Source organism: Amborella trichopoda, chromosome 9, assembly GCF_054954075.1.
Source record: "Amborella trichopoda isolate Santa Cruz 75 chromosome 9, AtrichopodaSantaCruz75HAP2 v2.0, whole genome shotgun sequence".
Classification (NCBI taxonomy): Eukaryota; Viridiplantae; Streptophyta; class Magnoliopsida; order Amborellales; family Amborellaceae; genus Amborella; species Amborella trichopoda.
This window is the reverse complement of record NC_142344.1, coordinates 5728340-5756096: the sequence shown is the minus strand read 5'-3', so window position 1 is coordinate 5756096 and position 27757 is coordinate 5728340. Positions and strand designations below refer to the sequence as shown.

Sequence of the window (27757 nt, the reverse complement as noted above, 5' to 3'; positions counted from 1 at the left end):
ATTTAAAGCTTGAAAAATAGTGTAGAATGAACATGTCTATAATTACTTGAAAATTGAAGGTCCAAAAAACATATTATAAGATGCAATATTTTCAAGACTTGAAATCCATTTGTTCTCATGTCCATACATCTTGAGGTTGAGATGATCAATTTCAAAAATTTTGGGTATCGAAACACTCTCTTCGACTAAATTTTCAAGGTTCTCTTTAATTTGATTACGGCGTCACCCTTATATAATCTTTTTTTTTTCTCTACAATCGATATATGTCGAAGCCAAGATAATAAAATGGATAGTGACCCGGCGTCAAGACAACTTTTCATATGGGTTTTGAGTTGCGCCATAATTTTATAGATTAAAATTTACAACGTATATAAATGTCTTCAATATGAAGTATTTACTCTTTACCCTTGTCTGGGGGGTAAAAGATTTTTGTTGATGAAGGTAATATACATGCACATGCACTTTTTTTCTTTTTTTTTTTTTTGAATGAGTGGGGATATTGGACCCCTACCCGTTTTTATAAGAAATCAAAACATAGTACATGATAATATCTTGTACAACCTTTGACAAGGGCACACTAGCCATATGAGATAAAATGAAGGAAAAAGTTTATATAAGGATGCAACAATATAATGTAAAACTACGGATGCCCCTCAAAAATCCATTGAAAAAGGTAGTTTGAATGTTGAAAACCCGTTTGATTGATCATCTCGACTTCGAGATGCATAACTATGAAAAATAAAAAGATTTTAAGTATAAAAAATAGTGCATTTTACATCATTTATTTTCAAGATTTTCATATGTTTATAGATCTACTTGATTTTAACTTTTTTTCATGCACGTGCACTTGCATACACATTTATGAACACGTCGAGCGCATGTCAATAAGCTAATAATGACGTATTTCGAACTACAAAAAATATACGCATAGTAATATAATTACAATATCTTGTAGCCTTGTTCAGATGTACGTGGTTTCTGCTTGAGGTTATGACGAGCTCAAATACGAGTGTTTTGAGAAATGAATGAATGTGGTAGATCGTCCAGTGTGTAATCCATCTAAATCAGCCAAATTGATTTGGCAAAAAACAAAAACAAAATAGAGAAAAAATTACTATTATATAATAATAATATTTTTTAATCACGCTATCTAACGTCGGGACATCCAATGGAAAGACATGTGAGTTTTTAGTGATAGTAGACCCACATCAGATTCAATGGTCAATATTGAGCCCATATCTCTTTGTTTTAATTAGATACGAGGTAACTAAGCATCTACATGATGAAGTACTGTGATGTATGTTATTCGTGGATGACCACATCAAATTCAGTAGTCAACATTGAGCCCATATCTCTCTGTTTTAATTAGATACGAGTTAACTCAGCATCTACATGATGAAGTACTATGATGTATGTTATTCGTGGATGATATAGTTTTGATTAACAAAACTGGAATTTGCATCAACATAAAGTTAGAACTTTTGAGGGATGCTCTAGAATCTAAATGTTTTAAAATTAACAGCAGTAAGACTGAATATATAAAATGATGAAGTACTGTGATGTATGTTATTTGTGGATGATATAGTTTTGATTGACAAAACTAGAATTTGCATCAACATAAAGTTAGAACTTTTGAGAGATGCTTTAAAATCTAAATGTTTTAAAATTAACCGCAGTAAAACTGAATATATAAAATATAAGATTAGTAATAATAGAAGTAGAAGCAATGAAGTAGTTAAGATTGATAGCCGAGAAATACCTAAAAGATATTGTTTTTAATAAATCGGGCAATTTATTTTAAAAATTTGAATTAAAAACATCACACGATTCGTATTGATAGCATCATGATCTAGACACAATAAATCCTGCCACGCAAACTCATTAAAACGGCTCCCACATGACACGCTCATGTGCGTTTAACCGGTAAACTTCATTTTATATTAACTTAACCTTCCTTGCAATTTCAATGTGGGACAATCTTTGTTCCTTTCTTTGAGCGGGCCTCAACCAGTCAAATTGGCGTGCCTATTAAATGACTTGAGCGTGCCTATTAAAGTCACTTGCAACCAGTCATTTTATAATAGCTTACCTCGTAACCTTCATTTTATATTAGTGTACATATTAAATGAGGATGTCATTAATTTTATGAACTTTAGTGTGTCATTTTAAATAAGAGTGTCATTAATTTATAAACCTTAGCATGTCTTGATCCGAAATTAACATGTCATTTGCCTCATCAACACATTTTTTTAATTAAATGGTACCGTGCCAAAATAAAAAACAGCCACATATATTTTGTTGCTAGTTACTAGTAAAATAGTTTTTTCGGTAGGGTTTATTACCATATCATTATTATTATATTATTTGTAGCTATTGTGCATGTTGTCGATAGGTGTTTTTTATATTTTTGAATTTTGATATCTTTATTTTTCTTTTTGCTCAATGAATTTTTTTAATATCATAACAGTAAAATTTATTGGGAGTTTTATTTTTTATTTTTAATCATATGATATAGAAGTATTTTCTAATAATTTTTTTAATCACTTTTGTTATAATATTATAATTAATAACTATACATTGATAACCAAGTCTTATATTTTATTTATTAATTTATTTACATTATAAATTATGTAATGCATTATTTTTATTATAGTTGTAAATAACATTTTTTAAATTCGATGATATTATAAGACATTTAGATTGGTTTTATTTTTAAAATTATACATTTAGATTGATTCTTAAGTAAAATATTCACATATTGATACAAAAAAATTAAAGTTATTAATGTAGTACCCCCATTTCATATTGGATTCCCAAAAAAAACAACATTTATAATGATTTTTTATAATGTTTTTGGAATTTTTAAAGCAGAATCCGATTGATTCAGCCGATTCTCGATCCGAATTGCCGATTCACTAATCCGGATGGGTTTTTTGGGTGCCCGATCTTGGGCACCGATCAATTTTTTAAACCACTGGTTTCAAATGGAAGGCTCTAAGAGGGCAAAGAGAGCCCAAAAACATATGGATATGAGTAATGACAGGAGATATGCTGACATGTAGTCTGACTGAGTTAGGATGTGGCCCTTCATAAAGTAGAATGACTTAACATAATCCGTTTAGCCAATCCCAAATAATTGTAAATATGGCTTGGATGATGATAATGATATTTTTTCAAGCAGCCAACAAAAAAAGCTTTTGTCGCTCTAGCGAATTGTGGCTTTCCAATGTAATGGAGGTTTAATATCTGTTGCAATTCAGCTTGTCAACGGTTCAAAAAAAAAAGTTAACGACATTTGGATGGAGGCTCGTACCCACATCAAGTACAAATTAACCAAGCTATCTATGTTTTAGTGATATAATTGAACTGCTATATTTTATGTATTTAACAAGCCGATGGATTACTCAAAATAGGCAGGGTGTTTGTCGATTACTGATTCTAGTTGGTCATTTCTAATCTGGATTGGTGATTTTTAAAATACTGCATAATATTGGACAAGAATGAATGGTTGAAAGTGCCATGATTAAAAAAAAGTGAACAGTTGAGAGTGCCATGATTAAAAAAATAGAAAAATATTGAGTGCATGCGGCATACAATTGGGAGACATTATTGAGTGCATAAGGTATAGACGTGTGGGAGTACACCATACACACTAATAAAAGATCTACTTAACAGCAAAGTGCAGATAAACGCAAAAATTTTAGCTAAAAGAATTCTTAAAATCCTATAGTTTTGAGCCTTATAAATTACAATAGTTTAGTGAGCCAAATTCCACCCATACGCCTAGTCTACAATCTCTAGGAACCCATCAAATCAACCCAAATCCAGTGAGAATTAATAGGTCAATACATATACATTAGAAAAACCCAAATTGCAAGCCCTAAAATGTGTTGGAACTGGGTCGGGTCCCCACAGTTGGATTTCATAGGATTTTCTGCACTAGTCGAAGGAGATTCCAACCTAGTGGCACAGGGTATTTCGACGCATAGGACATTGTTGATCCCTTCCTTATCCTTAATTTTTTTTAGATTTTTCTGGAAGTTTCAAGAAGATGGGAAGGTCAGTTTGATATTATCAAGATGAACTTTGACCAGGATTTGATTGGGATTATCCCTAGAAAATCTAATCCTAAACCAACTAGAAGTCTTAATCTTGATTGGAAAATTCCCAAAGAGAGTAGGTGGGTGATTTTCAAATGCCCTAATTTTAGCGAGAGAGGGGTTTTGAGAGACACAAGGTTTTGAAGCAAGGTACGCATTATCTTTTTTAATATTGAAGAAATTGGATGACACAGAAACAGAATGTGAGAGAAAGAAATAATGTGCTACGTTTTGTATAGAGGATATGAGAGGATGGGAAAGAAGTAATGGAAGAGAAGCTCTACCGTAGAGAGAGATTAATGGGTTCTTTTCTCTGAATATGCTTACAAATACTTCTCGTTGATACCCTTGTAATTCTGAGCATCTACAGTGGGCCAAGCAGTAGATCTTTAGAATTATCTTCCTCAATGCAGTAGTCATGGCTTAAAGGTTTAGTTTTGGACAAAGCAGTAGGTCTTTAGGGTTATCTTCCTCAATGCAGTAGCCATGGCTTATGGGTTTTGTTGAGGATTCTTAGCGATATTGGTTTTGTTTTGGGTTTTCTATAGTGGAGTTCAAATGATTGTTACATTATATTCAAGTTAGGGTAGGAGGTTTGTTAGAGAGAGAGAGAGAGAGAGTTTTGGAGACATCTGGAAGCAGGATGGGGAAGCAATAGAGGGAGAAGGAAAAATTGATTGATAAAGTATATTATGATTTAAAGAAAGGTGAAGGATCAAGGTATGGAGATGGCACCTTACGTGTCATTAGAGAAGGTACAAAAGATAGGTGTTGTGGAGGTTGGAGGGGGATGTAGAGAAGAAGCGTTTGTGAGTGAGATAGAGTATGGTGTAGATGTTTGTTTGAATGGTCCAGTAGTAAATGTTAATTTTAATTTGAGTTCTGATCTCGTTGATGATGCTCGTTTTCCTATTGTGGGTTCCTTCTCCCCCCCTTCGACGGATATCTTTGGGTTTAGTGATTGGGCTAAAAGGGGTTGGGGTCTTTCTTACACCTCTAAGGTTAAAATTTTGAGTGATAATAGGATTGTATTCTTGTTATGCTCCAAAGAGGATGAGTTTGCTTTGGGTAATCATTTTGTTCGAATCTGTGGTAAGGTTTTATCTTTGGATCGTTGGAAATCATCTTCTCATTCGTCTTACGTTCAGAAAGAGTCTTTGGATTTATCTTTCTGGAATCCTTTTCCATATGTGGACTATGGATACTATATGTAAGGTGGCTAGTTGTTGAGGTGAATTCTATGATATTGATAGAAATGCCTTTGTAGGGGCTGATTTGAGAATGATCAGAGTTTGTATATGGAAGCTACGAGGGGTCTCCCTTCCCAAAGTTGTTAGATTGATTGTCGGCCATGATTACTTTGCGAATGAGGTTTCTGCTGAGAAGTGTGGAAGACCATCAAAATTGCTAAGCCTCCTGCTGAGGATGATTGGAAGGTGGTATACCATCGATAGAAGCAGTGTAAGAATGATTTGCCTTTACAGAAAAAGGTTTTTCTGACAACTTTCAACCGGAAAGTTAAGAATAGGCTCGCTAATCAGCTTTTTAGAAACGGCAATTTGAACTTTCAAAATTTGAAATTAAAAACGGTGGATTCCAGTCGGTCGGTTTCCGGAATTCACGATTGTTTTTAAGGAAGGCGCTATACAGGTTGGACCATTTGTTTCGGGTGATCATGTGGGTTCACCTAGTGGTGTTTATCCAAACATTGACGCCGTATCCGTGCATGGCAAGTTTGCGGCCCAAGTTTCGGAGGAGAAGATTGTGATGGCGGCGTCCCCGAGATTTCCGCTGGTGTATGCAGAGGTGCACTCATTGCGTCCTTCTCTCCCTGTTTTATATTTGTAAGCGATGAAGCCTTTCTCTATGGTGAAGGCACTTAGTGGTTCGTTTGTCAGCCATTTGAGCTGATTTTTGCTCCTCTCTGCCTTAGTGTTTCTGCGTCTTCAGCGGTCCTCCTCGATCGTCTCTCAAGCTTTATTAGTGGTTTTGGGCAAGATGTATCCTCTGAGGCATCGTCGCCTTGCTCACAGGATTCGCTCTTCTTTGAGACCTTCCTTCCACCCATTGGGAGTAGAACCATTGGCTATTATTGTAGTTGAGGAGGATGATGTTCATCAGATTCTGAATGAGGGGGGATGGATCCTGCTGGTGGGGTTGGGTTCGATGCTCCTATGTTGGAAGATGGTCCTCAAGACTTAGCATTAGTGGTTGCTGATGACCATCTTCCTCTCAATACCATTCCCTAGGATCATAAACCTCTACTGCTTCAGTTTACTGCTGAGTTGCCAAAGGAGATAGATGTTCTTGAGGTACTTGACGCTCCTATTGTTGAGGACGACCATGTCGTAGCTATTGATGATCATAAGATTGGTACTCTGGTTCCTGATTGTGGGATGGACTTCAACATCCCAATTGGAGTGGTCTTTTAGGATATTATTGCTAAAAAGAAGCTAGTCAAGATGGAGGCATCTGCGAAGAAGAAGCAAGAGAAGGTCGATGTGGTGCATGATCATGTTATGCTGTCTGAGGAAGTGGTGGCTTTTACACCACGTTCTTGTGAGGATAAAGCGAAAAGTAGAGGCAAGAGTTTCGTTAGAGGCACCAGGTCTTCGGTGTCTACAGGCTCGTGGTCGGATGCCCCTGAATGCAACGAGGAGAGGCATCATCATTGCGGATGAGCAGGTTGCTGAGGCAGAAGCTAGTTTATTCCTCGGCTAATGGAGGACTGCTGGGTGAGAGTCTTTAAGAAGCCATGCTCTTGGAAGATGCCTATTTTGGCTCGTTGAGGGATGGCCCAGGTTCTTCTTCTGCCCCCTCTTTCTTATGAATATTCTTTCTTGGAATATTCGAGGTTTGGGAGACCTCAAAAGGAAACAAGATGTCTTCTATCTTAATTCTCCAGGAAACTAAACTCCCTGGTCCCAGTTTGTCTGGTGTTAGGGAAGTTTGGGGACCTGGCTCTGTGGATTTTGTGGGGATTGATGTTGTGGTTGCTTCTGGGGCGCTATAGATTATTTGGGATCCTACAGTTTTACAATCATTTTCTGTGGTGCTTAAAACGAATTTTGTGTTTGTGGGTTTTTGGGGCCATTTTCTAACTTCAAGTCGAGTTTGATGAATGTTTGTGGTCCCCATGTTGCTGCTGCTAAGGATGTTTTTATCAATGAAATGTCAGAAGTTCTTCAGTCTTTTGAATATCCTACTTGTCGTGGAGGGGATTTTAATTTTACTAGATGGCCGGATGATAGTAATAACAGTGGGGGGATGACGCATTCGATGCATGTCTTTAATCATTTTATTGAGGGTCATGCTTTGATTGACTTGTCAATCCCTGATCTGCTTTTACTTTGACCAATGGGAGTGTGGTAAATCTTTTTATGTCCAAACTTGACAGGTTTCTGATTTCTGGATAATGGTCCGAAAAATTCCCTTTAGCTACGGTCAAAGCCTTGCCTAGGCTTTATTTTGACCATACCCCAATCTTTTTGTGTACTAAGAAGGTCTTTAAGGGTCCCATTCCATTTAGGATGGAGATTTGGTTGGTTGCACAAAAAAGATGTGACTGAACTAGTTAAGAGAACTTGGGAGAATTCTATCTCTGTTAGTTCTCTTGACTTTCATCTTCATAAGAAGTTGCTCATTATCAAACATAGGTTGTTGGCCTGGAAAATTACTAATTGTATTCATATCAGGGGTAAAATTGAAAAAACTCTTAGCAAGATTCAGTTGATTGATTTCGAAGTACAAGATTCAGTAGAGAAAGCCTGTTGTTGCCTGTTGTTGTACGGAGTTAGAGGAACTTAGGAGAGTCAAAGAAGTGTATTGAAAGCAACATTCCTGTGTTAAGTGGCTAAATGAAGGGGATTTGAATATGACATTTTTTCATGTTATAGTTAATACCCGTCAGAATGATGTTTTTGGTTTGGTGATTCAGGGTGTTGATCTTGAGAATAGTGAGCTGATGGCCAATGTTATCGTTAATCACTTTCAAAAGGCTTTCTTCTCTGAGATCAGGGTCACCCCAAAGCTTGATAGGGTGGGTTTCAATGTTCTTCCTTCTCATTTGGTTGCCTCTTTGGAAGGGTAAGTTTCCATGGAAGAACTCAAAAGAACGGTGTTTTCTTGACCAAGAGATAAGGCCCCTGGGCTAGATGGGTGTCCTTTAATCTTTTTCCATACTTTCTGGAATCTTGTAAGTACTAAGCTGCTGGAGATGGTTAGAGGTTTCCTTTTGAGAGGTGAGGTATTCAGAGGTGTGAACTCCACGTTTATTACTCTTATTCCTAAAAAGTCTATTATTGTTAGCTTAGGCAATATCAGACCGATTAGTCTTCTAACAAGTCTCTATAAGATTGTAGCCAAGGTGCTGACGGAGCGTCTTAAGACTGTGTTGCCTTACATTATTTCTGGCCCTCAATCTGCCTTTATTAAGGATAAGCTGATCACTGATGGTGTTATAGTAGCTCAGTAATGTATTCATTCTCATGTTTTAAATGGGATTCCTAGTTTGATAATTAAATTGGATATGGAAAAAGTATATGAGAGAGTTGAATGGAGTGTGCTTTTAGAGATTGTAAAGAATATGGGTTTTGGGGACAAAAAGAGGAACTGGATATTTGGTTGCCTCTCCTCGGCTCATTTATCTGTTTTGTATAATGGTAGTCTGACGGGCTTCTTTAAAACGTCTAAGGGCATTCGCCAAGGTGATCCTCTTTCCCCATTCCTCTTTACTATTTATGCAGAGTGTTTTAGCATATTTATCCGCAACATTGTGTCTAAAGGACATTTTGTGGGCTTTCAGTTGCCAAATAATGGTCCATGCATCTCTCACCTTCAATATGCAGATACATTGTTATTCTGTGAGGCTAGGGTGGATCATGTTTCCAATATTGCACTGTTTTTAAATTGTTGTGAAGCGGCTTTGGGGATGAAGGTGAATTTTGAAAAAACATGGGTCATTGGTATTAATTGTGATGAATTACTGGTTAAGGATTTGGTAGAGGTATTAGGGTTTAGAGTTGAACAATTCCCTATAATTTACCTTGGTCTACCTATCTCGGATGGTCGGTTGCCTTTGGCTATGTGGGATAGGGTCATTCAAAGGATTCAAACAAAGCTTAATTTATGAAAATATAAATATCTTTCTTTGGGGGAAGAATTACTTTGATTAAAGCTTGTTTATCCAACCTTCTTATCTATTAGATGTAGTTTTTGCATATTCCAGCATCGGTAGCTCGTAAAATTGAGTTGCTTATGCGTAATTTTCTTTGGGGCTCTGTAGTTGACTCCAAAAATTCTATCTCCTTCAATGGGATAGGGTTTGCACACCTAGAAAGGAATGTGATTTGGGTTTAAGGAAAATCAAGTTGGTCACCCAGGCTCTCTTGTACAAGTGGTGGTGAAGGAGCGTTAAATTTAAAGATCAGCTATGGTACAAAGTTATTGCGGCAAAGTATGAGGAGGATAGATTCCAGATGTGCGTTGGAGATAGAGGCAGTAATAGATGAATTTTACCCTGTTGGAAAGCAATTACCTACTGTATATCCTTAATCCATAGGGGCATTCGATGGTCTTTGGGGAATGGTAGTAGTATTTACTTTTAGCATCACAACTAGCTTGATGACTCTCCCATGAAAGCTGTCTTTCCTCTACTTTTCCAATGTGTGGAAAAGCCAAATGCGGTTATTGACAACTTATTAGTTTTTAGGGGGGACATGGTGGAATGGCAGATTAATCTCCTTTATAATAGGGTTCCTGATGATACCTTCACTCAGTTCTCTAAACTTCTTACTGCTTTAAACGATATTTATATCCCACAAAGCGGGAATGATGAGGTGGTTTGGGACTTAGCCAAAGATGGAGACTTTTCAGTTAGATCAATGTATCATCTTCTCTTCCATGACCTCCTCAAGGCCAGAAATTGTAAATATTTAGAAGTGGCATGTTTGCTTAAAATCCAGGCTTTCCCTTGGTTAGCAGTACAAGACAGAGTTTTAATTACTGATAACCTCATCAAAAGAGGTAAGATTTAGCCAAATATTTGTCTTCTATGTAAGGATTGATAGTGAAATAGGTCCCCATTTGTTTCTGCATTGCCCTTTTACGTTTGTTATTTGGCGTTGGTTTTTTGGTAAGATTGGTGTGGCTCTAGTGTTACCTGCTAATGTTTTTGGGGTCCTTGGAGCGTTATCAATTCCAAATGTGTCACGTACTGGTTTGGTTATTTGGCAGATTGGAGGGGTGTCGTTCTCTGGGAAATCTGGAAAGAAAGAAATAGACGAGTTTTTGATGGGATTTGTTTACCTCTTGATAAAACCTTGGATAAAAATTTTCATGCTATATGGATGTATTTATCGATCTCGAAATTGGGGAAAGATATTGTTGAATCCGATGTGAGGTGTAATTTTTTTATCGTCCTACATTGAGGGTCCGCAACTGTAGGTCAAGAAGCTTGTGGTCTATGCCTCCTAGGGGAACTTTTAAGTTGAATTTTAATAGTAGTTCCTTAGGGAATCCGAGCCCGACGGGGTTTGGAGGTGTTATGAGGGATTGGGAAGGTAAAATTATGTTCACTTATGCAGGTCCTTTGGGGGAAAAATCTGCAAATTATACTGCGTTGTGTATTGTGGAAGCGGATTCTTTAAATTTCATCAATTGGTGTAAAAGGGAGAAGAAGGTTCCTTGAGAACTGCGTTCCTTCTTGCTTTAAGTTTTGAATTTCTCTCTTTCTTTTTCTTTTTCTTTTGCTCATGTGTATCGAGAGGCCAATGTTTTGGTAAATACTCTTGCAAGAAATGACATATCTTAGTGGTTTCTGATGTTGTACTTCCGTAATTTCCCTGTAACCCCTTTAACCGTTTAATAAGATCTTTGAACTTCTATATATAAAAAAAAAAATCCCAGAGATATGTAATACCACACCAAATGAATTATCTAGATTTGTTGTTGAAGGGCACTCATTTTGACCATATCTAGGGTCCAAATTGTACTTTTTTTTTTTGTAATTGATTATTGATATGAAGAAAGTGTGTGTGCAAAAGTTTAAGTAATTCAAATACCATAAACATGGTTTTCTAGAAGTGTCATTGCATTATACTTTGATACAACCCTTACATAAAAACACATCCCCTATTCCAACATATTGTCAAATTAGGGTATCTCAAACTTCTTTTAAAATTTCAATTTGTTATCAAACAACTCTTAATACTTCCTTCGATGTCTTTTCTCTTCCCAACAAAAAAAAACTTCTAATTTTTAAATTAGGGAAAACTTTCAATGTTCCCCTTCAACATAGAAGTTATATCATCTCCCTTATCCAACCGTAGGAGGGCTAAGATTGCCCCAGTCATAATCTCACGTCTCTACATTTTTTTATTTTTAATTCTTTTTCTATAAACTGTTTTGACATTAAATTTTGGATGTCCATTCTTCTATTAAACTCGCACTAATGAAAAATATATAAAAAAATATCAATAAAATAAAATAACCAAACTACCCCTGATATTTTCAAGGGGTATTTTGGTCATTATTTTTTATTGAAAAACTATTGTTAATATTTTTTATAGGTGCGTCCCAATGACAAAATGGAACGTACCAAATTTCATATTCAGAAAAATTCTATTAAAAAAAGTAAAAATAAAACACTTTAAGACATCAGATCTAAGATCAAACGGTGAGTAACTCTCCTGATAAAAAATGGACGGCTGAATGGTAAGGGGAGGATAGAACTTCTATGTTGTCGAAAGAATATAGAAAGCTTTCCCTTGTCAAATTAGGGTATCTAAAACTTCTTTTAAAATTCCAACCTGATATCAAACAACTCTTAAAATTTCATTCGATGTTTTCTCTCTTCCCAACAAAAAAAAGAACTTCTAATTTTCAAATAACGCGTATTTTCGAAACAGACCCTAAAGTACTTCCGCACGCCCAAGTGCTGCATTGAGTGAAGGGAAATTCCCTCACCCTCCAACGTCCAGGGTGGGAACGCTCGGCTTCCGTCGGAACCCGCGGAGGCCGAACTTTCGGCGCCCCATATTCGTTTCCCCACCGAGCCCTCTGTTCTCTCTCCTCCTGAAAATCTCTCTCCTTCTCTCTCTCCTCTTGAAAATCCCTCTTTCTCTCTGCAAGAGTGAAGCAGGAAAACAGTACACAGGCACTCTCTCTTCCCGGAAAATCTCTCCGTGTCTCCTCTTGTAAATCTATTCTCTACGGTTCTTCTCTCTTTCACTGTGCTTCTCTCTCTTCTCTCTTCTATCTTCTCTCTCTTGGTCCCTCATTGTCCTACCCTCTGCCCGCAATCTCTCTCCCATTAAAGATCAACCAAGGTTCCCTCTCATCAAAACTCAACCAAGCCTCACCCTGTCTTCTGAAGTCTGACTCCAGATTAGTGAGGTAAGCTCTTATCAGCTCAAATACCCTAATACTAGTTAGTTGATTCATATGTGCCCTTTTCCACGTAGAGTTTAGTGCTTTTGGAGCATGTAATAATCATGTAGGTTTTATCTTTGAATCTTTCTCCATGAACTATAATGGGCTCTCTGATTTTTGTGACACTGTTTCTCATGCAAGGAGATTTATTTGTAACAAGAATGGTTAGTTTGGAGGTTTTCTACGACATTGCTGCTCAAGCAGTGAGATTTTCATATGTTTTCGTCCTTAGTATTTGAAAAATTTTGGATTATTGAATGAAGTTTATGGACATTGATTCACAGGAGCGTGAACATGAATTGTTTTGATTTGTTTGATTGTTGGAACTGGATATAGATGGCTTTAATCTCTGGTTTTTGTTGTTTCCATGGTTTGATAGTCTGCATTTGACTCATGGATTGAATTATGAGAGTGTGGATTACATAGTCTACCTAATCAAGCACAAGAGTTGTTTGATAAAAGGCCTGATAGATATTGTGAAATAAAAGTCTTTGTTTAATGGATCTCTTTATTTATTTATTTTTATTTTTTTTGAAGATTTTTAGCTTCAATTTGAGGATGTAGTTTGTAGTTTATAGTTTATTTTTTCAAATGTATTTTAATGGAAGAATTTTCAGATATCTCTTATTTTGTAGATTTATTAAAAGCTTTTTCAGTGTGTAGTTGTTTTTTTTGTTTAATAGGGATAGTTTGGAGTAGGTATTTAGCAAGGAATTAATGTTGGATGAATTCATCTTATCAATCTTCTGATAATCATTTATTTGTTGAAGTATTTTGGAGTTTCATAGCCAAATCTCTTAATAATTGGAATATTTACCCAACCAAATTATTGAAGTATTTTGAATTGCTCGTTTATGTATATGATGTAGATGTGGTTTGAGAATTGTTTGTTAAAATACTATTTATCCTTTTTAGATAGTTTATCTGAACCATTCATTTCGTTTGATCTATTGAGGATGATCTGTTCCTGAAAGTAGTTTTTGTCAAATACATATTAGCTTACATATCATTTAAAAGATGAACGAACGGTTATAACCATTGTATTGACCATAAACTCATACACATTCTTTGACCAAAATTTCCAGCAAAATCAAGTAAAAAATGATAAGCAAAGCTGTGGGGATAGAGGCGAAGGTAATGTCGGTACTATATATATATATTCTTACCTGATAAACCCATGCTAGCATAGGCATTACCTAATACTTTACAACTTCTAAGAGAGTTTTACCTCGGTTTGTTTAAGTGATCACAGGTTAACTGATTAAACCAGTGAATGTACATAATCAAACCATTCTTTTTTAGTTTAGATTATTTAAAAGTTTCTCATTCATAGGAGTATTTCTTCCTTTTGCTAAACTAACGCAAAAGCAAGAGCATGTCATATGAGTAACGGCTGATGCATAACATAACCCATCAAACCCAGGAAGAATGACCTTCCAGGTTGAATAACTATGTGAGTACCATAGGTCATCCTCTTATACATCCACCTAGAGAATCACCCTGGAGTGTTTTCAATAGTAGCTGGTTGAAAGTGCTTTGCGCAATACAGATGTCACATGTGACTGGAAAGTTCATTTAACTTTTCTCTGTGTTATGGGCCAAAATTAATAGTTAAATACATAAGTTCAATTATACCTTTCTGTAGATTATTTTATTCAATCCAATTCGATTAGAAGAGTCAAACATCTCACGAGGCATAGCAATCCCCTCTTCAACCAATTTATGGACTGCAAATGTACCGTGTAATACTTCCATTTGATACACAGTTTGGCTTCTCTTGGATATATACTCCTAAATTTCTTATACCGCTGATCTTGGCTGTTCCTATTTCATATGCTTCTTCCTGTGAGTTAGGGGTCTGCAATGAAATATGCTTTTCAGAGGAAGTTTGTTCAAATACTGAACGAGAATTCTTGGTGGATTTAGGCCTTAATTTGGATGTATCTTTTGAGATTTCAAAAGTCAGCTATCAATTCCTTTTGTTTGTTTGATATGTAGCACGAATCTTGTTGTTCAAGTAATGAGGGAAAACAAATGAGCACACTCATTTTCTTTCCAGAATTGTAAATTCTTCTTTAAAGGATTTAGGAGCTTGATTTCTCCCACGGATTTTTTTGTGACTTTGTACTTCTCCTCCTTATATGGTTTCTCGATGTTTCTTCTATATATGTATATATAATATGTATATATATGCACTGATATATCACTTATACATCATTATATAAAATGACATATCAGTGTAGATAACACTAAGAATGTTAACACTATATAACACTTTTTTTTTTTTTTTTGAGAATAACACTATATAACGCTTAGCATGCATACACTGCTATATCAGAGTATAAATCACTAAGCGTCAGAGGCATAGGGCAGATATATGCTTTGTTGCATAGGAATCTTGGGTTGTTCCTCTTTTTGGAATGATATGGATCTTCATAGTTAAATACTCATGTGGCTTACATATTTTACAAAAATATGTTTGCTTAAGCAATTCCAGAAAATTAGAATGATCTTGATGAAGTAATGAACCTGATAAACTACGGCATATGATTAGTGAGTTTCTATGTTAAATATCTGTTATACTTACTGATGATATGTATAATTTTATCATTATTCTTTTTCTCTTAAGATATTATTTTACTGGTTACACTGGTGTGCAGTAAGCTGCATCGTTATTAAACTCTCTGCGGAACAACACCTTTCAGTCTAAGTATCTAATGGAAATTCATGGTTCTGAATCTGTAATCGAAATGTTTCATTCTATTATATGTGGGAGCATTGAATGGTTCTTTATTAGTAACTCTGCTTAAAAAAAAGCAACGTTACATGATTTGAAGAATCTATCATCACAATGGTAGATTTTGAACCCCTTAACCTGCTTTTGCATGTAATTATCAATTTAACATATAATTCGCACATATAATTCTATTGCTTTGAAGTTTTACCTTTTGTCACCTAACTTCCTCTCAAAGTGTTTTCCATATTCATAATCCACTCTTTGGTTTCTGTTGAGACATTGGTCATTTTCTTATGGTTATCAAGATGCATTTGACTTATTTGAAATTGGTTTCAGGTGGAGCAGCTACACAAAGATATTCAAGCTGTGTGGTTCCCCCTCGGAGTGATATTGGAAGAAGTCAAAACTGCCTGATGCAAATATTTAAGCCATATAAGAGGTGCATATCTGAGATCTATGCAACTGATTTACACTCTTCTTGCCATTGATTAGCTGAACGTGGCACTGCCTCTGCTGCATTCAGAAGTGAAGTAAGTCGCTGCATTTTGACCTTCACTTCATTTACTTCTTCGTTGTGAAGTAGATGAAATGAATCATGGTAGAAATTATGTTGTTCATACCTATTTAGAAAAGTGAGAATGTTTTACTTATGGATATCGAAGAGACTGGAATTTGGCTAGAATGAATGATTTACACGGTCGTGTTCCAAATCGCCAGAAGGTGAGAGGCCTATATGTATGATATTCAAGTTCAAGAGTACTATAATGTGTTTCAATATGTTCCAATATGTGTCATGCCATTTGACAATTTGCTCAAACTGCACACTGGATACAAGGTTTTCTATAATAGGAAAGGATACATGTTTGTACAAGTGTTTAATAGTGCAATTGGCTGTTGACATTTTATTCATCATCAATTTGACAGCATAATGCTACCAGATTGTTTATATACTTTGATGGGAAAGAAATTATATTCTTTGTTGTGATGTTAAACAAGAAAGAAAGAAGATACTGAGCTACACAATGGGGCTCTAATATATGTTCTTCACCTGTCGTGGGCCTGACCTAGTTTATCAATGGGTGATAAATAGTTTGATTTTACTTAAGGAATAGAAATAAATGAGCGATGTAATACTGTTACTAAAATTGTGAAAGGATTAAGGCTAGTTATGCAAGATGGATAGGTAAATGGTTTGAAACCATATATCTTCCCTCAATTATAGCCAGAAAGCCCCTCTCCTTCATCATGCCTTCCTCCGCCTACAGACCAGGAGTACTCTACCCCAAACCCCTCCCACCTCTCTACCCTCCAGCCCTCTAAGGTCTGGTCTCTCACCTCTCTGTCTGCCTCCTCTTATCGACTTCGATACTCCCCTGGAAGAACCCCCGTCTGTGCCTGAGGCGTCTCCTGCCCTCATTCTACCTACAAGAGACGCTGCTACTGTTGCAACCAAAAATTCTGCATCGGTGGAGACTTCGTCCCAAGCTACCACCATGGACCCTTTCTTCCACCCTTTTGCTCCACCCGCATTTTGGTGGGCTTTCTAGCGGACCCCTCAAGTGGTGACCCCATCATCATCTCAGTCCCCTCCTCACCTGTTCCAATACTTGTTCCTTAGCCTCTGGTAGCTCTAAATCCATTTGTCGACCCCTTCTTGAGCCTGCTACACCTCTTCTTCTCCTCTTTTCTCTACGCCTCTTCACCTCAACCGCTTCCCTTACCCCCTTCTGACCCCTTCTCTGACCCTACCGACAGCTCAAGGATCTTTTGTCCCTCACCCTCTACTCCAATCCCCACAATCTCGGACCTGCTCTGCCTGTGCATGTCCCCTCTACCACTCACCTTCCGATGACCTTTGCACCTGCAGCACTATGGATGTCAATCCCAAGAAGTCGGTTTCGTCTACTCTTGGTGCCGCTGCTGACCCCCCAAAACCCAACCCCAGCTTCGTTCGCACCCCTTTATTCAGTAACCTTTTCCCCCGCCGCTCAACTCTCTCTGACTTCGTCCACCCCCTCCTTTGTGAACAATCCGTTCGGCCTCTCATCGGGCATTTTCAGGCCTACCTCTGCTGATGGGTTGCCTTTCCCGGTTCTGTCGGCTTTACCCTCCTCTACTGCCTTCGTAGGGACGGACTCTGCTGGCTCCTGCCACTTAGTGGACATAATGGGAGACCCGCTCTCTCCCCCATCCGTGGACTCAGACTATGTTAATGGAGTGGATGCTGGGCAAGGACAAATCTGCGAAGTTTTGAGAGTCATCGGCTTTCCAAACCCACCTGAAGGACTATTCACAGAGTTTTTCAAAGCTGAAGCTCAGTCTAGAGTAAGGGTAAGCAAGAAAAGCTCCCGTTAAATTTCAAAGTTGGCCTCCACTATCAATTATGACTGGCCCTCCTCATCCACCCTCTCCTTCTCCCCCACTCACCAACAAACGGCCCCTAATGGCTAACTGCTGAGATGTTCCCATAGGAACGCCCGCCTCTCCATAACCCATCAATGGTGATTTTATCCTGGAATATCCGAGGTCTTGGTCTTCCCCACAAGAACGCAGTCAAAGACCTCTGCTTTAGACACCGGCCATCTATTTTGGCCTTGACTGAGACCAAGTTACCCTCCCCTACCCTGCTTCAAGTCCGATAGGTCTGGGGGCGTCGTCCATGCCAATGGGCAGCAGCGTCAGCCGAAGGAGCTTCTGGGGGAATATGGGTTATTTGGGACCCAACGACCCATTCCTTGGTCTCCTAACATTGAGCCAGATTCTCAGTCACTATTCTCCTTTCTAGAATTCCAGATGGGTTTTAATGGAAATTTACCGCTATCTTTGGTCCTAACCTAGACACGCCTTGACCTCTTCTCTGGGAGGAACTCAATCTGGTTGGTCAACTACCCCACTCAATTTGGTGCCTAGGGGGTGACTTCAACGTCACTAGGTGGTCCCATGAAAGAAACTCCTCTATAAGGATATCCCCAGCTGAGTCCGCTTTCTCTGACTTCATAGCCCTCAACAACCTCATGGATTTCCCCACTCAAGGTGCTCAATTTACTTGGTACAACCATGCATCCAGTAAGTCTCTTTCGAGATTGGATCGCTTCCTGACTTCTATTGAATGGGACACCTCTTTTCTTGGAACTCATTCCTTGGCTTTACCCAAGCCCACATCTGACCACTGCCCAATCATCCTTAATACCAAACCCTCACATAGTGGCCCCAAACCTTTTAGGTTTGAATTAGCATGGCTGGTAGAACCTATTCTTTCAAACCTATTACCGGCTTGGTGCCAGGAGCTGTATAATATGGTAGTTGGGTGGGCAGGGTTTAAATTACAACGCAAACTGCAGTTACTCAACGATCACTTAAAATCATGGAGTCGGAACCTCCCAGGGTTCCTCGGACCCCAGAAAACCTCCACCTTGCATACCATTCAGGCCCTAGACAATTTGGAAGAATCCAGGCCTCTCTTGGATCTTGAACTTCAGGAAAGTGTCAACCTTAAGCTACAATATCAATCCCTCAAAAAAATGGAAATTTTCAGATTTAAGTGGTTGAAATCAGGGGATCTCAACACAAGTTTCTTTCACATAACGGCTAACTGCAGGCGCAGAGATAATTCTATCTCACAGCTGTTGGTGGAGGGAAATCTTTTAGATCGACCCCCAGACATAGGGCAAGCCATCTTTGGCTATTTTGAAACCCTCTTCTTGGCCCCCACGGCCCCTCAAACACAGATGGGTGATTTAGAATTCCTTGGTCTACTTCCAGAGAAAGCATCTTGTCTAGAGAGACCTTTCTCCGAATCTGAAATTATAGCAGCTCTACCGGACTTGGACTCTGATAGAGCCCCTGGACCGGACGGTTTCCCACTAGCTCCTTTCAAGATCTTCTGGGAATCTTTTCAAGCTGACTTTTTCAACTTCTTCAAAGAATTTCACGATAGGGGGGATAATCCATCGAGCTATGAATGCAACATTCATAACTCTTGTACCTACAATCCAAGGTGGTAATCAGCTTAAAGATTTCAGATCTATAAGCTTGGTTAACTCACCTACAAAGTCCTTGCTAAAGTGCTATCCTCTTGCCTCAAAGAGGTCTTACACCTAGTCTTCTCTCCCAAGCAAAGTGCTTTCATCAAAGACCAACAGATTCTGGATGGAGCCCTTGTGGCTCATGAATGCATCGACTCCAGACATCTGAACAAAGACCCTGGTATCATAGTTAAGCTCGATTGGGAGAAAGCATATGATCATGTCGATTGGGAAATTATAGGAGAAACTCAAATCAGGATGGGCTTCGGTGTCAAGTAGAGAAATTGGATGAGAGCTTGTTACTCTCACCCTCACTTTTCAATCCTCATCAATGGCACCCCCAAAGGGTATTTCCCTTCTACTTGAGGACTCTGTCAAGGGGACCCCCTCTCCCCCTTCCTCTTCGCCATCTCGGCAGAGGTTTTTTGTCGGTCAATTGGCAGGATGTATGCTGCAGATTTGTTGCACGGCTTCTCTGTGGGACTTGGGGCTTCCCCAGTTTCTCACCTCCAATACGCAGACGACATTTTGTACTTCTATAATGCTTCTCCCACAGAAGTCCACAATCTCTTCATCTTCCTTAGATGCTTTGAATTTGCCAGCGGGTTCAAAGTAAATTACGACAAAACCACTATGATGGGGATCAATGTTGACCCTACCACACTCAGTTCCTATGTTGATATTTGGGGCTGTGGAAAGGAAACAGTACCATCCAAGTACTTAGGACTTCCTTTCTGCATTGGAAAGCCTAACAAAAGCCCGTGGCCCCACATTGTTGACAAAGTAGACCGCATATTAGCTGGATGGAAAGGAAGGTTTCTATCCCCAGGTGGCGGGCTGACACTTATCAAAGCATCTTTAGCCAACATTCCAGTATACCGGATGTCCATCTTCCATATTCCAGCTGCCATTAGCAAGAGGATCGAGCAACTTATGAGAAGGTTCTTTTGGTCTGGCGCTAACTCCGACCACAAATTCCACTTGATAGCTTGGGATAAACTCTGCCAACGCAAGATATGGGGGGGCCTGGGTATTAAAAAAATGGGTACTCAGAATTTAGCCCTACTTGGCAAATGGTGTTGGCGCCTACTTACTCTCAGGAACCAACTTTGGATCGACATCCTCAAAACCAAGTATCGTCTTCATGATTCTCCTTGACTACCTGAATTTAGAGCCAATAACAGGTATCAGGTATTTGGAGGTCTATTTGCTATACATTTCAATTCTTTAAACCCCGAATCAGGTTTCATCCCAAATTACGGAATCGAATCCTCTTTTGGCATGATCTTTGGCTGGGCCACACTCCTCTTAGGGATAAACACCCTGATCTCTATCGTCTTGCTAGAGATCAAGGGACAACAGTAGGCCAAGAAATGCTATTGACTGGAACCTCTCGCTCTTGGAACCCAGTTTTCAGGAGAACTCCAAATGATCAAGAACTCTCCAGATTTGCCTCTCTTTCGGCAGATTTACAGGCCTGTTTCCTAGCCCCTGCAGGTATAGATCGCATCATTTGGAGTCCTGCCCTCGGAGGCTTTTTCACGGTGCCATCTTTTTACCGCTCTATGTCGCTACCACTTACTCCTCCTTGCACCAACTTCTATTGTGGCCTAGGCCTGGGATTCCCTAGCTCCCCCCAAAGTCAAGGTGTTTACGTGGTTGGCCCTCTCTAAGAGAGTACTGACTGTTGATCAGCTGCAAAGACGTGGCATTCAAATTCCCAATCGCTGTCTTGTGCTTAGCGGAAGAGGAAACTAATAACCACCTCTTCCTGCATTGTCCCTACGCATACAACCTTTGGGATGCAGTCCTCAAGCTGTTCACGGTGGAATGGGTACTACCTGCTGAAGTGACTTTGATTCATTCTTCAATCAAGCCTTTTCCTTGGGCCAAAGCAGGGATTATGCTCTGGAAATCAGTGGTGGTCGCAGCCTTGTGGTCCTTATGGATTGAGCGAAACCACAGGATTTTCAGGGGGGAATACTCCCCTTGGTCCAAAATTTTCAACAAGCTCAAATCTTCCATCATCTTCTGGGCCACAAATCATTCTTGATTCAAAGGAATCCCGACTTCAGCCTTTCACCAAGATTGGAGCAACGTCCTTAGCCATCATTGCTCTCGTCCCTCCAGGTCTTCTCGCTGGAAACCACCACCACAGGGGATGCTAAAGCTCAATTTCGACGGATGCTGCCTCCGTAACCCGGGACCGTCATGAATTGGAGCCATCTTTAGAGACCACCTCTGCTCTATTGTGGCTTCAGTTTCCAAACACATCGGCCATAAAGGTTCGATGGAGGCTGAAGTGGAAGCTCTTCTAGAAGGCTTACTACTCATCCAACATCTTAAGTTGCCCTCTCTCATTGTAGAGGGTGACTCCAAGAACACCATTAACTGGGCACAAAATCCTGCTTCTCCCCCCATCCCCCCCCCCTCCCCCCGTGGTTTTTGGCTCAATCAGTTGATCAGATTCATTACCTCTGCAGTTTGCAGGACTACGTTCATCGTGTGGACGCATACGCGGAGGGAAGGAAACCACAAAGCTGATTCCCTTGCAAAAGCAGCAGCGGAGATGGATGGACTCTAGGAGCTTTTCCTAATTTTTGTTTTTTTTTTTTCTCTTTCTCTGCTCTTTTTGTATGAAGGATTGGCCTCTTTTCTTAGGTTGCTGCCCTTTAACAATAACTTTACGAAAGAGGCTTTCGATTCCTTTTTCTATTTTCTCCTTTCCTTGAGCACCTTTTTTGTGGTAAGCCAAGGTTTTGTACTCTTTTTTCTTAATTAAAGGTTAACATTATCAAAAAAAAAAATGGATTGTCACTTAATAGCTAGGTCTGTAATTCTTTCAATCACTGCTATTTTTGCAATACTTCGTCAAACAAGCAAAAACTCATGCAGGAATTGTGAGTTGAAATAATTAAAATGGTTGCAATAGATATTAGCAACATGAAACATACTTGAACATTAGTATGGCATAAATCTAGTAAACCAACAGGAAGCAGTAAGCACAACCTCAAATATCTCCAAAAAGAAAGCTGATTTCCGTCTGAAATGGATGTGCAGCAGAAAATGGAATGTGGACATGTGACCTGGATTTATGCCTTGAACTCAAAAGATGAAAACATACCACAAGATGATTGTGACTGAATTTGGTTGAAAGGTAGATAACTTTCAGTTAGACAATCCTAAAGAGAATATTATAAGGAATCTTGTACTAGAAAAAGAATAAGATTTCCGATCAGACCTCATGTTTGAACATATCTCAAGAGAATGGATTGAAAAATATGAAAACCATAATTTGTTGAACTTGTTCAGTCACTCAAGTTCTCTATGTAAGTATTGAAGATTTATTCATCCCTTGGAACTCTCAATCCTTGCTACTTTATTAACCTTCTGAGCAGGTAAATTTGAAGTGGGGTGGAAATTTAAGAAAAGATTTCAACTTCCATTAAGTGAGTATGACTTCAAATATTTCAACTTCTATCAGAAAGTGTGACTTCTTCTACATTGCTTCTCGCATATTCATAGAGACGGCAATCTAATTGCTGATAATTAGCTGCCAATGGAATATCAGATTCTGATTATGTAAACATCACTATATTGAATGTGTGCTAGCCTCACTCCAAATGGTTTTTATAATCAGCCCAGTGAATACCAAGGCCCTAGCGAAGACTTTCAAACTGTTTTTCTCTGTCCTATTCCTGCATTGTTTTCTGTTTAAAATTTATTATACTTTTTGAGATATTCTTGTATCTTATATAGGATGGACATTGCTCAATATCGGTTGGATGGGAATGCTGATGCAGTAGAGTTCTGTCCTAACGATCCATTTCACCATATCCTAGCAGCTGCAACATACACATTGCAGGAGGGAGATCATCCTTGTCGACTGGGAAGCATATCTTTATTCTCTATCAAAATCAAAGAAGGCCTCAAGTTGCTCCAACATGTTGAAACATCAGGTGTCTTTGATATTAAATGGAATCCTAGTCATTGCAACATACATCCTCAACTTGCTCAAGCTGATTCTGATGGGTATTTGACGCTTCATGGTTTACAGTGTAGCTCAAGCATATCAGAATTTGATGGTATCTTTCCTTACCATTGTATTCTATTTTATAAATATTTTATCATGGCTCACGTTAAGTAGTTCATTTTAAAATACATTGGTTGTGGAATTTGTTGGTTTTGCACGCTAACCAACTCTGTACATTAGATTTTGATTGTTCGCTCAAAAAATACTGAAGTTCTATCATTTAGTGGTAGTATAACCCTACTTTTTTTGGTCAAACACTTGGCATCTGCTTTTAAATTTTGTTTAAGAAGGTTATCATTATACACCAATTCACCATGGGGTTTTTCCCAAAATCTGAAGAATTTTCATGTTCAGTTTCAAAGAATGTTAATACCATTGTTAAGGAGAGTTTGAAAACATTTTTCTATGGAAGTTTCAATACATCACTGAATTGGAAACTTAGAAATATGAGAAACTACAAGCTTAATTGCCTGAACCTCATATTAGCGTCGCTGTTCTTCTTTGAAAATCATCATCATATAGGCCATTGGCTTCATGACTAGTAGATTGGAGCTGTTAGTGTCAACTCCTTAGTTGATGGTTTATGTTCCATATGAATCAAAATTGCAGCAGCAGCAGCAGAATTACCACCACCAACAGCATCATTAACAACAACAGCAGCAGCAACAACGACTAGGCATATTCCCTTTCAAACATATGGATTTGTTGCACTCCAGAGGAAGCAAGAATGGTACCATTGTCATGAGGATTTGCAAAAATGACAGACTAATTCTCCTTTTCACATTTAATTCAAGGTTTCCCTAGAATCCAATATGTGGTTTATTTTCAAACTAATTAATTTCTTAAAGATGCTTATTTCTTCATATTTTAAGGATCAAAGCATGCTTTAAAATGCCTCAAGACTGCGCTATGTTCTGAACCAAGTCATTTCCCCTAATCAAGGCGCTTTTGTTGGCAGAGGAAAAGTTTGGACAATGCGATTGTATCCAAGGAGTGCATTGATATACAGTCCCCAAGAGCCCTGGGGTTGGTCTGTAAGCTTGACCCTGAAAAAATCTACATTCATGTAGACTGGGGGGTCCTTAATAGTTAATACTATCTTGCACTTGATGGGCTTTAGACCAAATTGAGGGAGTGGATCCAGCTGCCTTTCGTCAACCCACCAATGGCCTCACGAACAGGTTCTTCCCTGCTACCCAATGCCTTAGGCAAGGGGACCCCCTATCCCCTTTACTTTTCCCAATTGTGGCTAATTTTTTCAGCTGGATCAAAGCATTTATAGACTTTCCTCCTGTTTTTTTTTTGTTTGGTGGGGGGTTGGGAGGTTGGGGGTTAGGCCCCACTCTGGTAATGAAAAATGGGTACATGTCACAGGGACTAGTAGAAGGGAAGTTCTCTGCCATTGCAAAATCTTGTAATATGTTTCTTTAAAATGGTAACTAAGGGAAAAAAAACGAGCATTCCAGAAGAGGTAGTCTTGCATTTTATATAGTGATGTTTCCAGTGTCAGAATCTCACAAAGAGTAATTTCATTGGCAGCTAACTGTTTGCAATTTGATTTCCGTCTCGATGAAAATGTGAAAAGCAATATGGGAGAAGTCACACCTTTTGATAGAAGTTGAAATCTTTGAAGCCATACCTTCGCATAGGGTCAATGAAACAGCAAGGATTGAGAGTTCCTTGGGATGGGTAAATCTTCAGTACTTGCATAGAAACTTGAGAAACCGAGCGAGTCCAACAAGTTATGTTTTTTATGTTTTGCAATCCATTCTGTTGAGATATGCTCAGGTGTGAGGTCTGATGGGAAATCTCATTCTCTTTTTACTGTAATGTTCCTTCTGATATTCTACTCAGGATTATCTAGCTGCAGGGTTTCTATCTTTCAACCAAGTTGAGTCAAAATCATCTTGTGGTTCCATTCAAACATTTATGTGTCTTCATATTTTGAGTTCATGACATAAATCTAGGTCACGTGTTTGCATTCCATTCTTTGCTGCAAATCCATTTCTGACAGAATCCTTTTTGGAGATGTCTGGGGTTCTGCTTACTGCTTCTTGTTTGTTTACTTGATTTATTATGCTATATACTAATGTTCAATTATGTTTAATGTTGCTAAAATCGACAGCAACCATTTTAATCATTGGGACTCACAATGCCTGCTTGAGTTTTTTGCTTGTTTGACGTACTGCAAAAATAGAAGTGGTTTGAAATAATTAAAGAACTAGCTATTTACTTGAGAAAATGATAATCTATTGGAAAAAGCAAATGATTAAAGGTAATCATGACTTAGAAAATGATAACCTAAATGGCTTATAGTCTCTCTGTTTCTCTCACACACAAACGCGCCCGCGCGCGCACACCAGTGTCATCCCCTGTGATTGCTGTAACACGGAATGAAAGTGCTGCAATACGCAGGAAGGTGGGAGATATAGGAGCAGCAATGCTCTAAGAGAGAGAGAGAGAGAGAGATGTGTTGCTACCTCTGATTTACTGAGTAATTCCAGAAAAATATAGGATAGCAGTTCTTAATGCACAGTGGAACTTTCATTATCCATTCAAAATCAATGCTAGCTTGTTATGCAATGGTAGATCTGTCTTGTAATTGTAATATTTTCTATGGCCAATCCTCAGGGTTACTATTGAATCATTTTGCTTATCCTCTCTAACTTCTTCCAAAACCAGGTGAATTTCTTCAAGAACTCTGCAAAACCAAGATCAGCTCTTCAATGTGCCTTTGTTTAGACTGGAGCCCTTCTGCAAAATCCATTGCAACTGGCCTCTCTGATGGTTCAATGGCCATTTCCACCCTTAGAGAGGGCAGTATTCATCCAGAGAAAGCCTGGAAAGCTCATGATTTTGAGCTCTGGTCTGCTTCTTTTGATACCCAGCAGCCTGAATTGATTTACACAGGTGCTGATGACTGTAAATTTGCTGGTTGGGATGTGAGAGAGAGTACCACAAAACCCATATTTCAAAACAGTAAAACCCATAAGATGGGTGTTTGCAGCATAAGCAAGTGTCCAAATAGCTTGAATCTCTTGCTGACCGGAAGCTATGATGAGCACCTGAGACTATGGGATGTGCGGTCTATGCAACGACCAATTGTAGAGGAAGAACTGTGCTTAGGGGGAGGAGTATGGAGGATTAAGCACCATCCATATTTAGAAGGCCTGCTTTTGGCAGCTTGCATGCATAATGGGTTTTCAATAATTAGGATTAAAGATGGAGTTTTGGAAATAGTCGAGAGATATGATCGTCATGAGTCTTTGGCTTATGGGGCGGACTGGCAAAAGGTTGATTCATCTCAATCAAGTGGTATTGAAACAAAGTCTTTTGCAGCTACTTGCTCATTTTATGATCAATGTCTCCGTGTATGGATACCCAAAAATTCTTGACTACAGATAGAGAGAGATTTGTGGATTTGGGCCTCTTAGCAGGGATAGAGTTAAATTTGTTGGTCTGCAGTCAGATAACTCCAATCTGAGAAACAGTTCAGGTATATGGTGTTCCTTGCCCTTAAGCATTAATATTTCTCTTAAAACTGTTTCCTGTTTTAGGGGGTGGTCAGACCAGCAAAACAACAGGTTTTGGAGGCTCTGTGGCAATGAGCGATGAGTTTTTCGTTCTGTGTTATAGCTAAGATGCGGACCCCGTCAGTTGCGTACGTAGTAGATTTATCGGTGAGCATTTGCAGTGAAATAAATATATCAGTGAGAAACTAAGCCAAAATTTGTTTTTCAATTACTTTGATCATTGGCCTTTTGGAAGTAGCTCTATCAATTAGAAAATGAGCCCATTCTTTTTTTACCGTCCGCTCTTTTGCTATAATTAGATGAATGACGCCATTTCCAAATGTTTTCTTATGCGTTTTTTATTTTTATGATTTCATAATACTCGGATCTAATCAAATTTTGGAGCGTTAGTGTGCCTCATCAAGGCACATCTTTCAAAAATATAAAAAGAAAATGATTCAAATGAATTAAAACGAGCAATATACACCTCAAAATTTTCAAGGTATTTTAGTTGTTTTACTTTTGCCAGAATATTTATGTCTTTTTTTCTTTAAGATGCATGAGGCTATAACAATGGACGCCCAAATATTATCTTATTATTATGTATATAAAAATTAAATTTTAAGCACTAAGACTTGCTAACAAGTACCAACCGTTAATGAAGATTGAATTTGGGATTGATAGTTTTTAAAGTGAACTACAATGTGGACTATTTGTCATTTCGAAAATGTTGGTGTTAATACGCATCCATTTTTAGTTTTTCCCCATATCAAATCGAGATGAAATTTGGAGTGTGCTTGCACCTCATTTGGGTGCATAAGTAAAAATATAAAAAATGAATCAAACAGAATAAAATGCCAAAATACCTATCAAAATTTAGTAGGTGTTTTGATCATTTTATTTTTTTGAAATATTTTTTT

General features: G+C 38.4%; 1 protein-coding gene across 8 annotated transcripts; it reads left to right on the top strand.

Moving 5' to 3' along the window:
• The first annotated feature begins 12040 nt into the window (after positions 1-12040).
• Positions 12041-27054, top strand: LOC18445487 (Transducin/WD40 repeat-like superfamily protein). 8 transcript variants are annotated; one of them, XM_088847343.1, is made up of 5 exons: positions 12041-12494; positions 15604-15706; positions 23052-23377; positions 23935-24119; positions 24284-24506. In XM_088847343.1, exons 2-4 carry the CDS (start codon positions 15681-15683, stop codon positions 24084-24086), a joined length of 504 nt encoding a protein of 167 aa, XP_088703469.1. In that variant the 5' UTR covers positions 12041-12494; positions 15604-15680; the 3' UTR covers positions 24087-24119; positions 24284-24506. The 8 variants fall into 8 exon arrangements, 7 of the variants coding, with proteins under 7 accessions (XP_088703469.1, XP_088703470.1, XP_088703471.1 ...); XM_088847344.1 differs by having other exon boundaries at positions 15604-15797; XM_088847345.1 differs by having other exon boundaries at positions 23935-24055; positions 24284-24299.
• The last annotated feature ends 703 nt before the right edge of the window (positions 27055-27757 follow it).

Coding starts and splice junctions, on each gene's coding strand:
- LOC18445487 (XM_011629226.3), top strand. CDS start 15,681: ATGCAAATATTTAAGCCATATAAGAG. Junction 15,707..23,051: donor ATATTTAAGCCATATAAGAG/GTGCATATCTGA, acceptor TATCTTATATAG/GATGGACATTGCTCAATATC. Junction 23,378..26,007: donor AAGCATATCAGAATTTGATG/GTATCTTTCCTT, acceptor TTCCAAAACCAG/GTGAATTTCTTCAAGAACTC.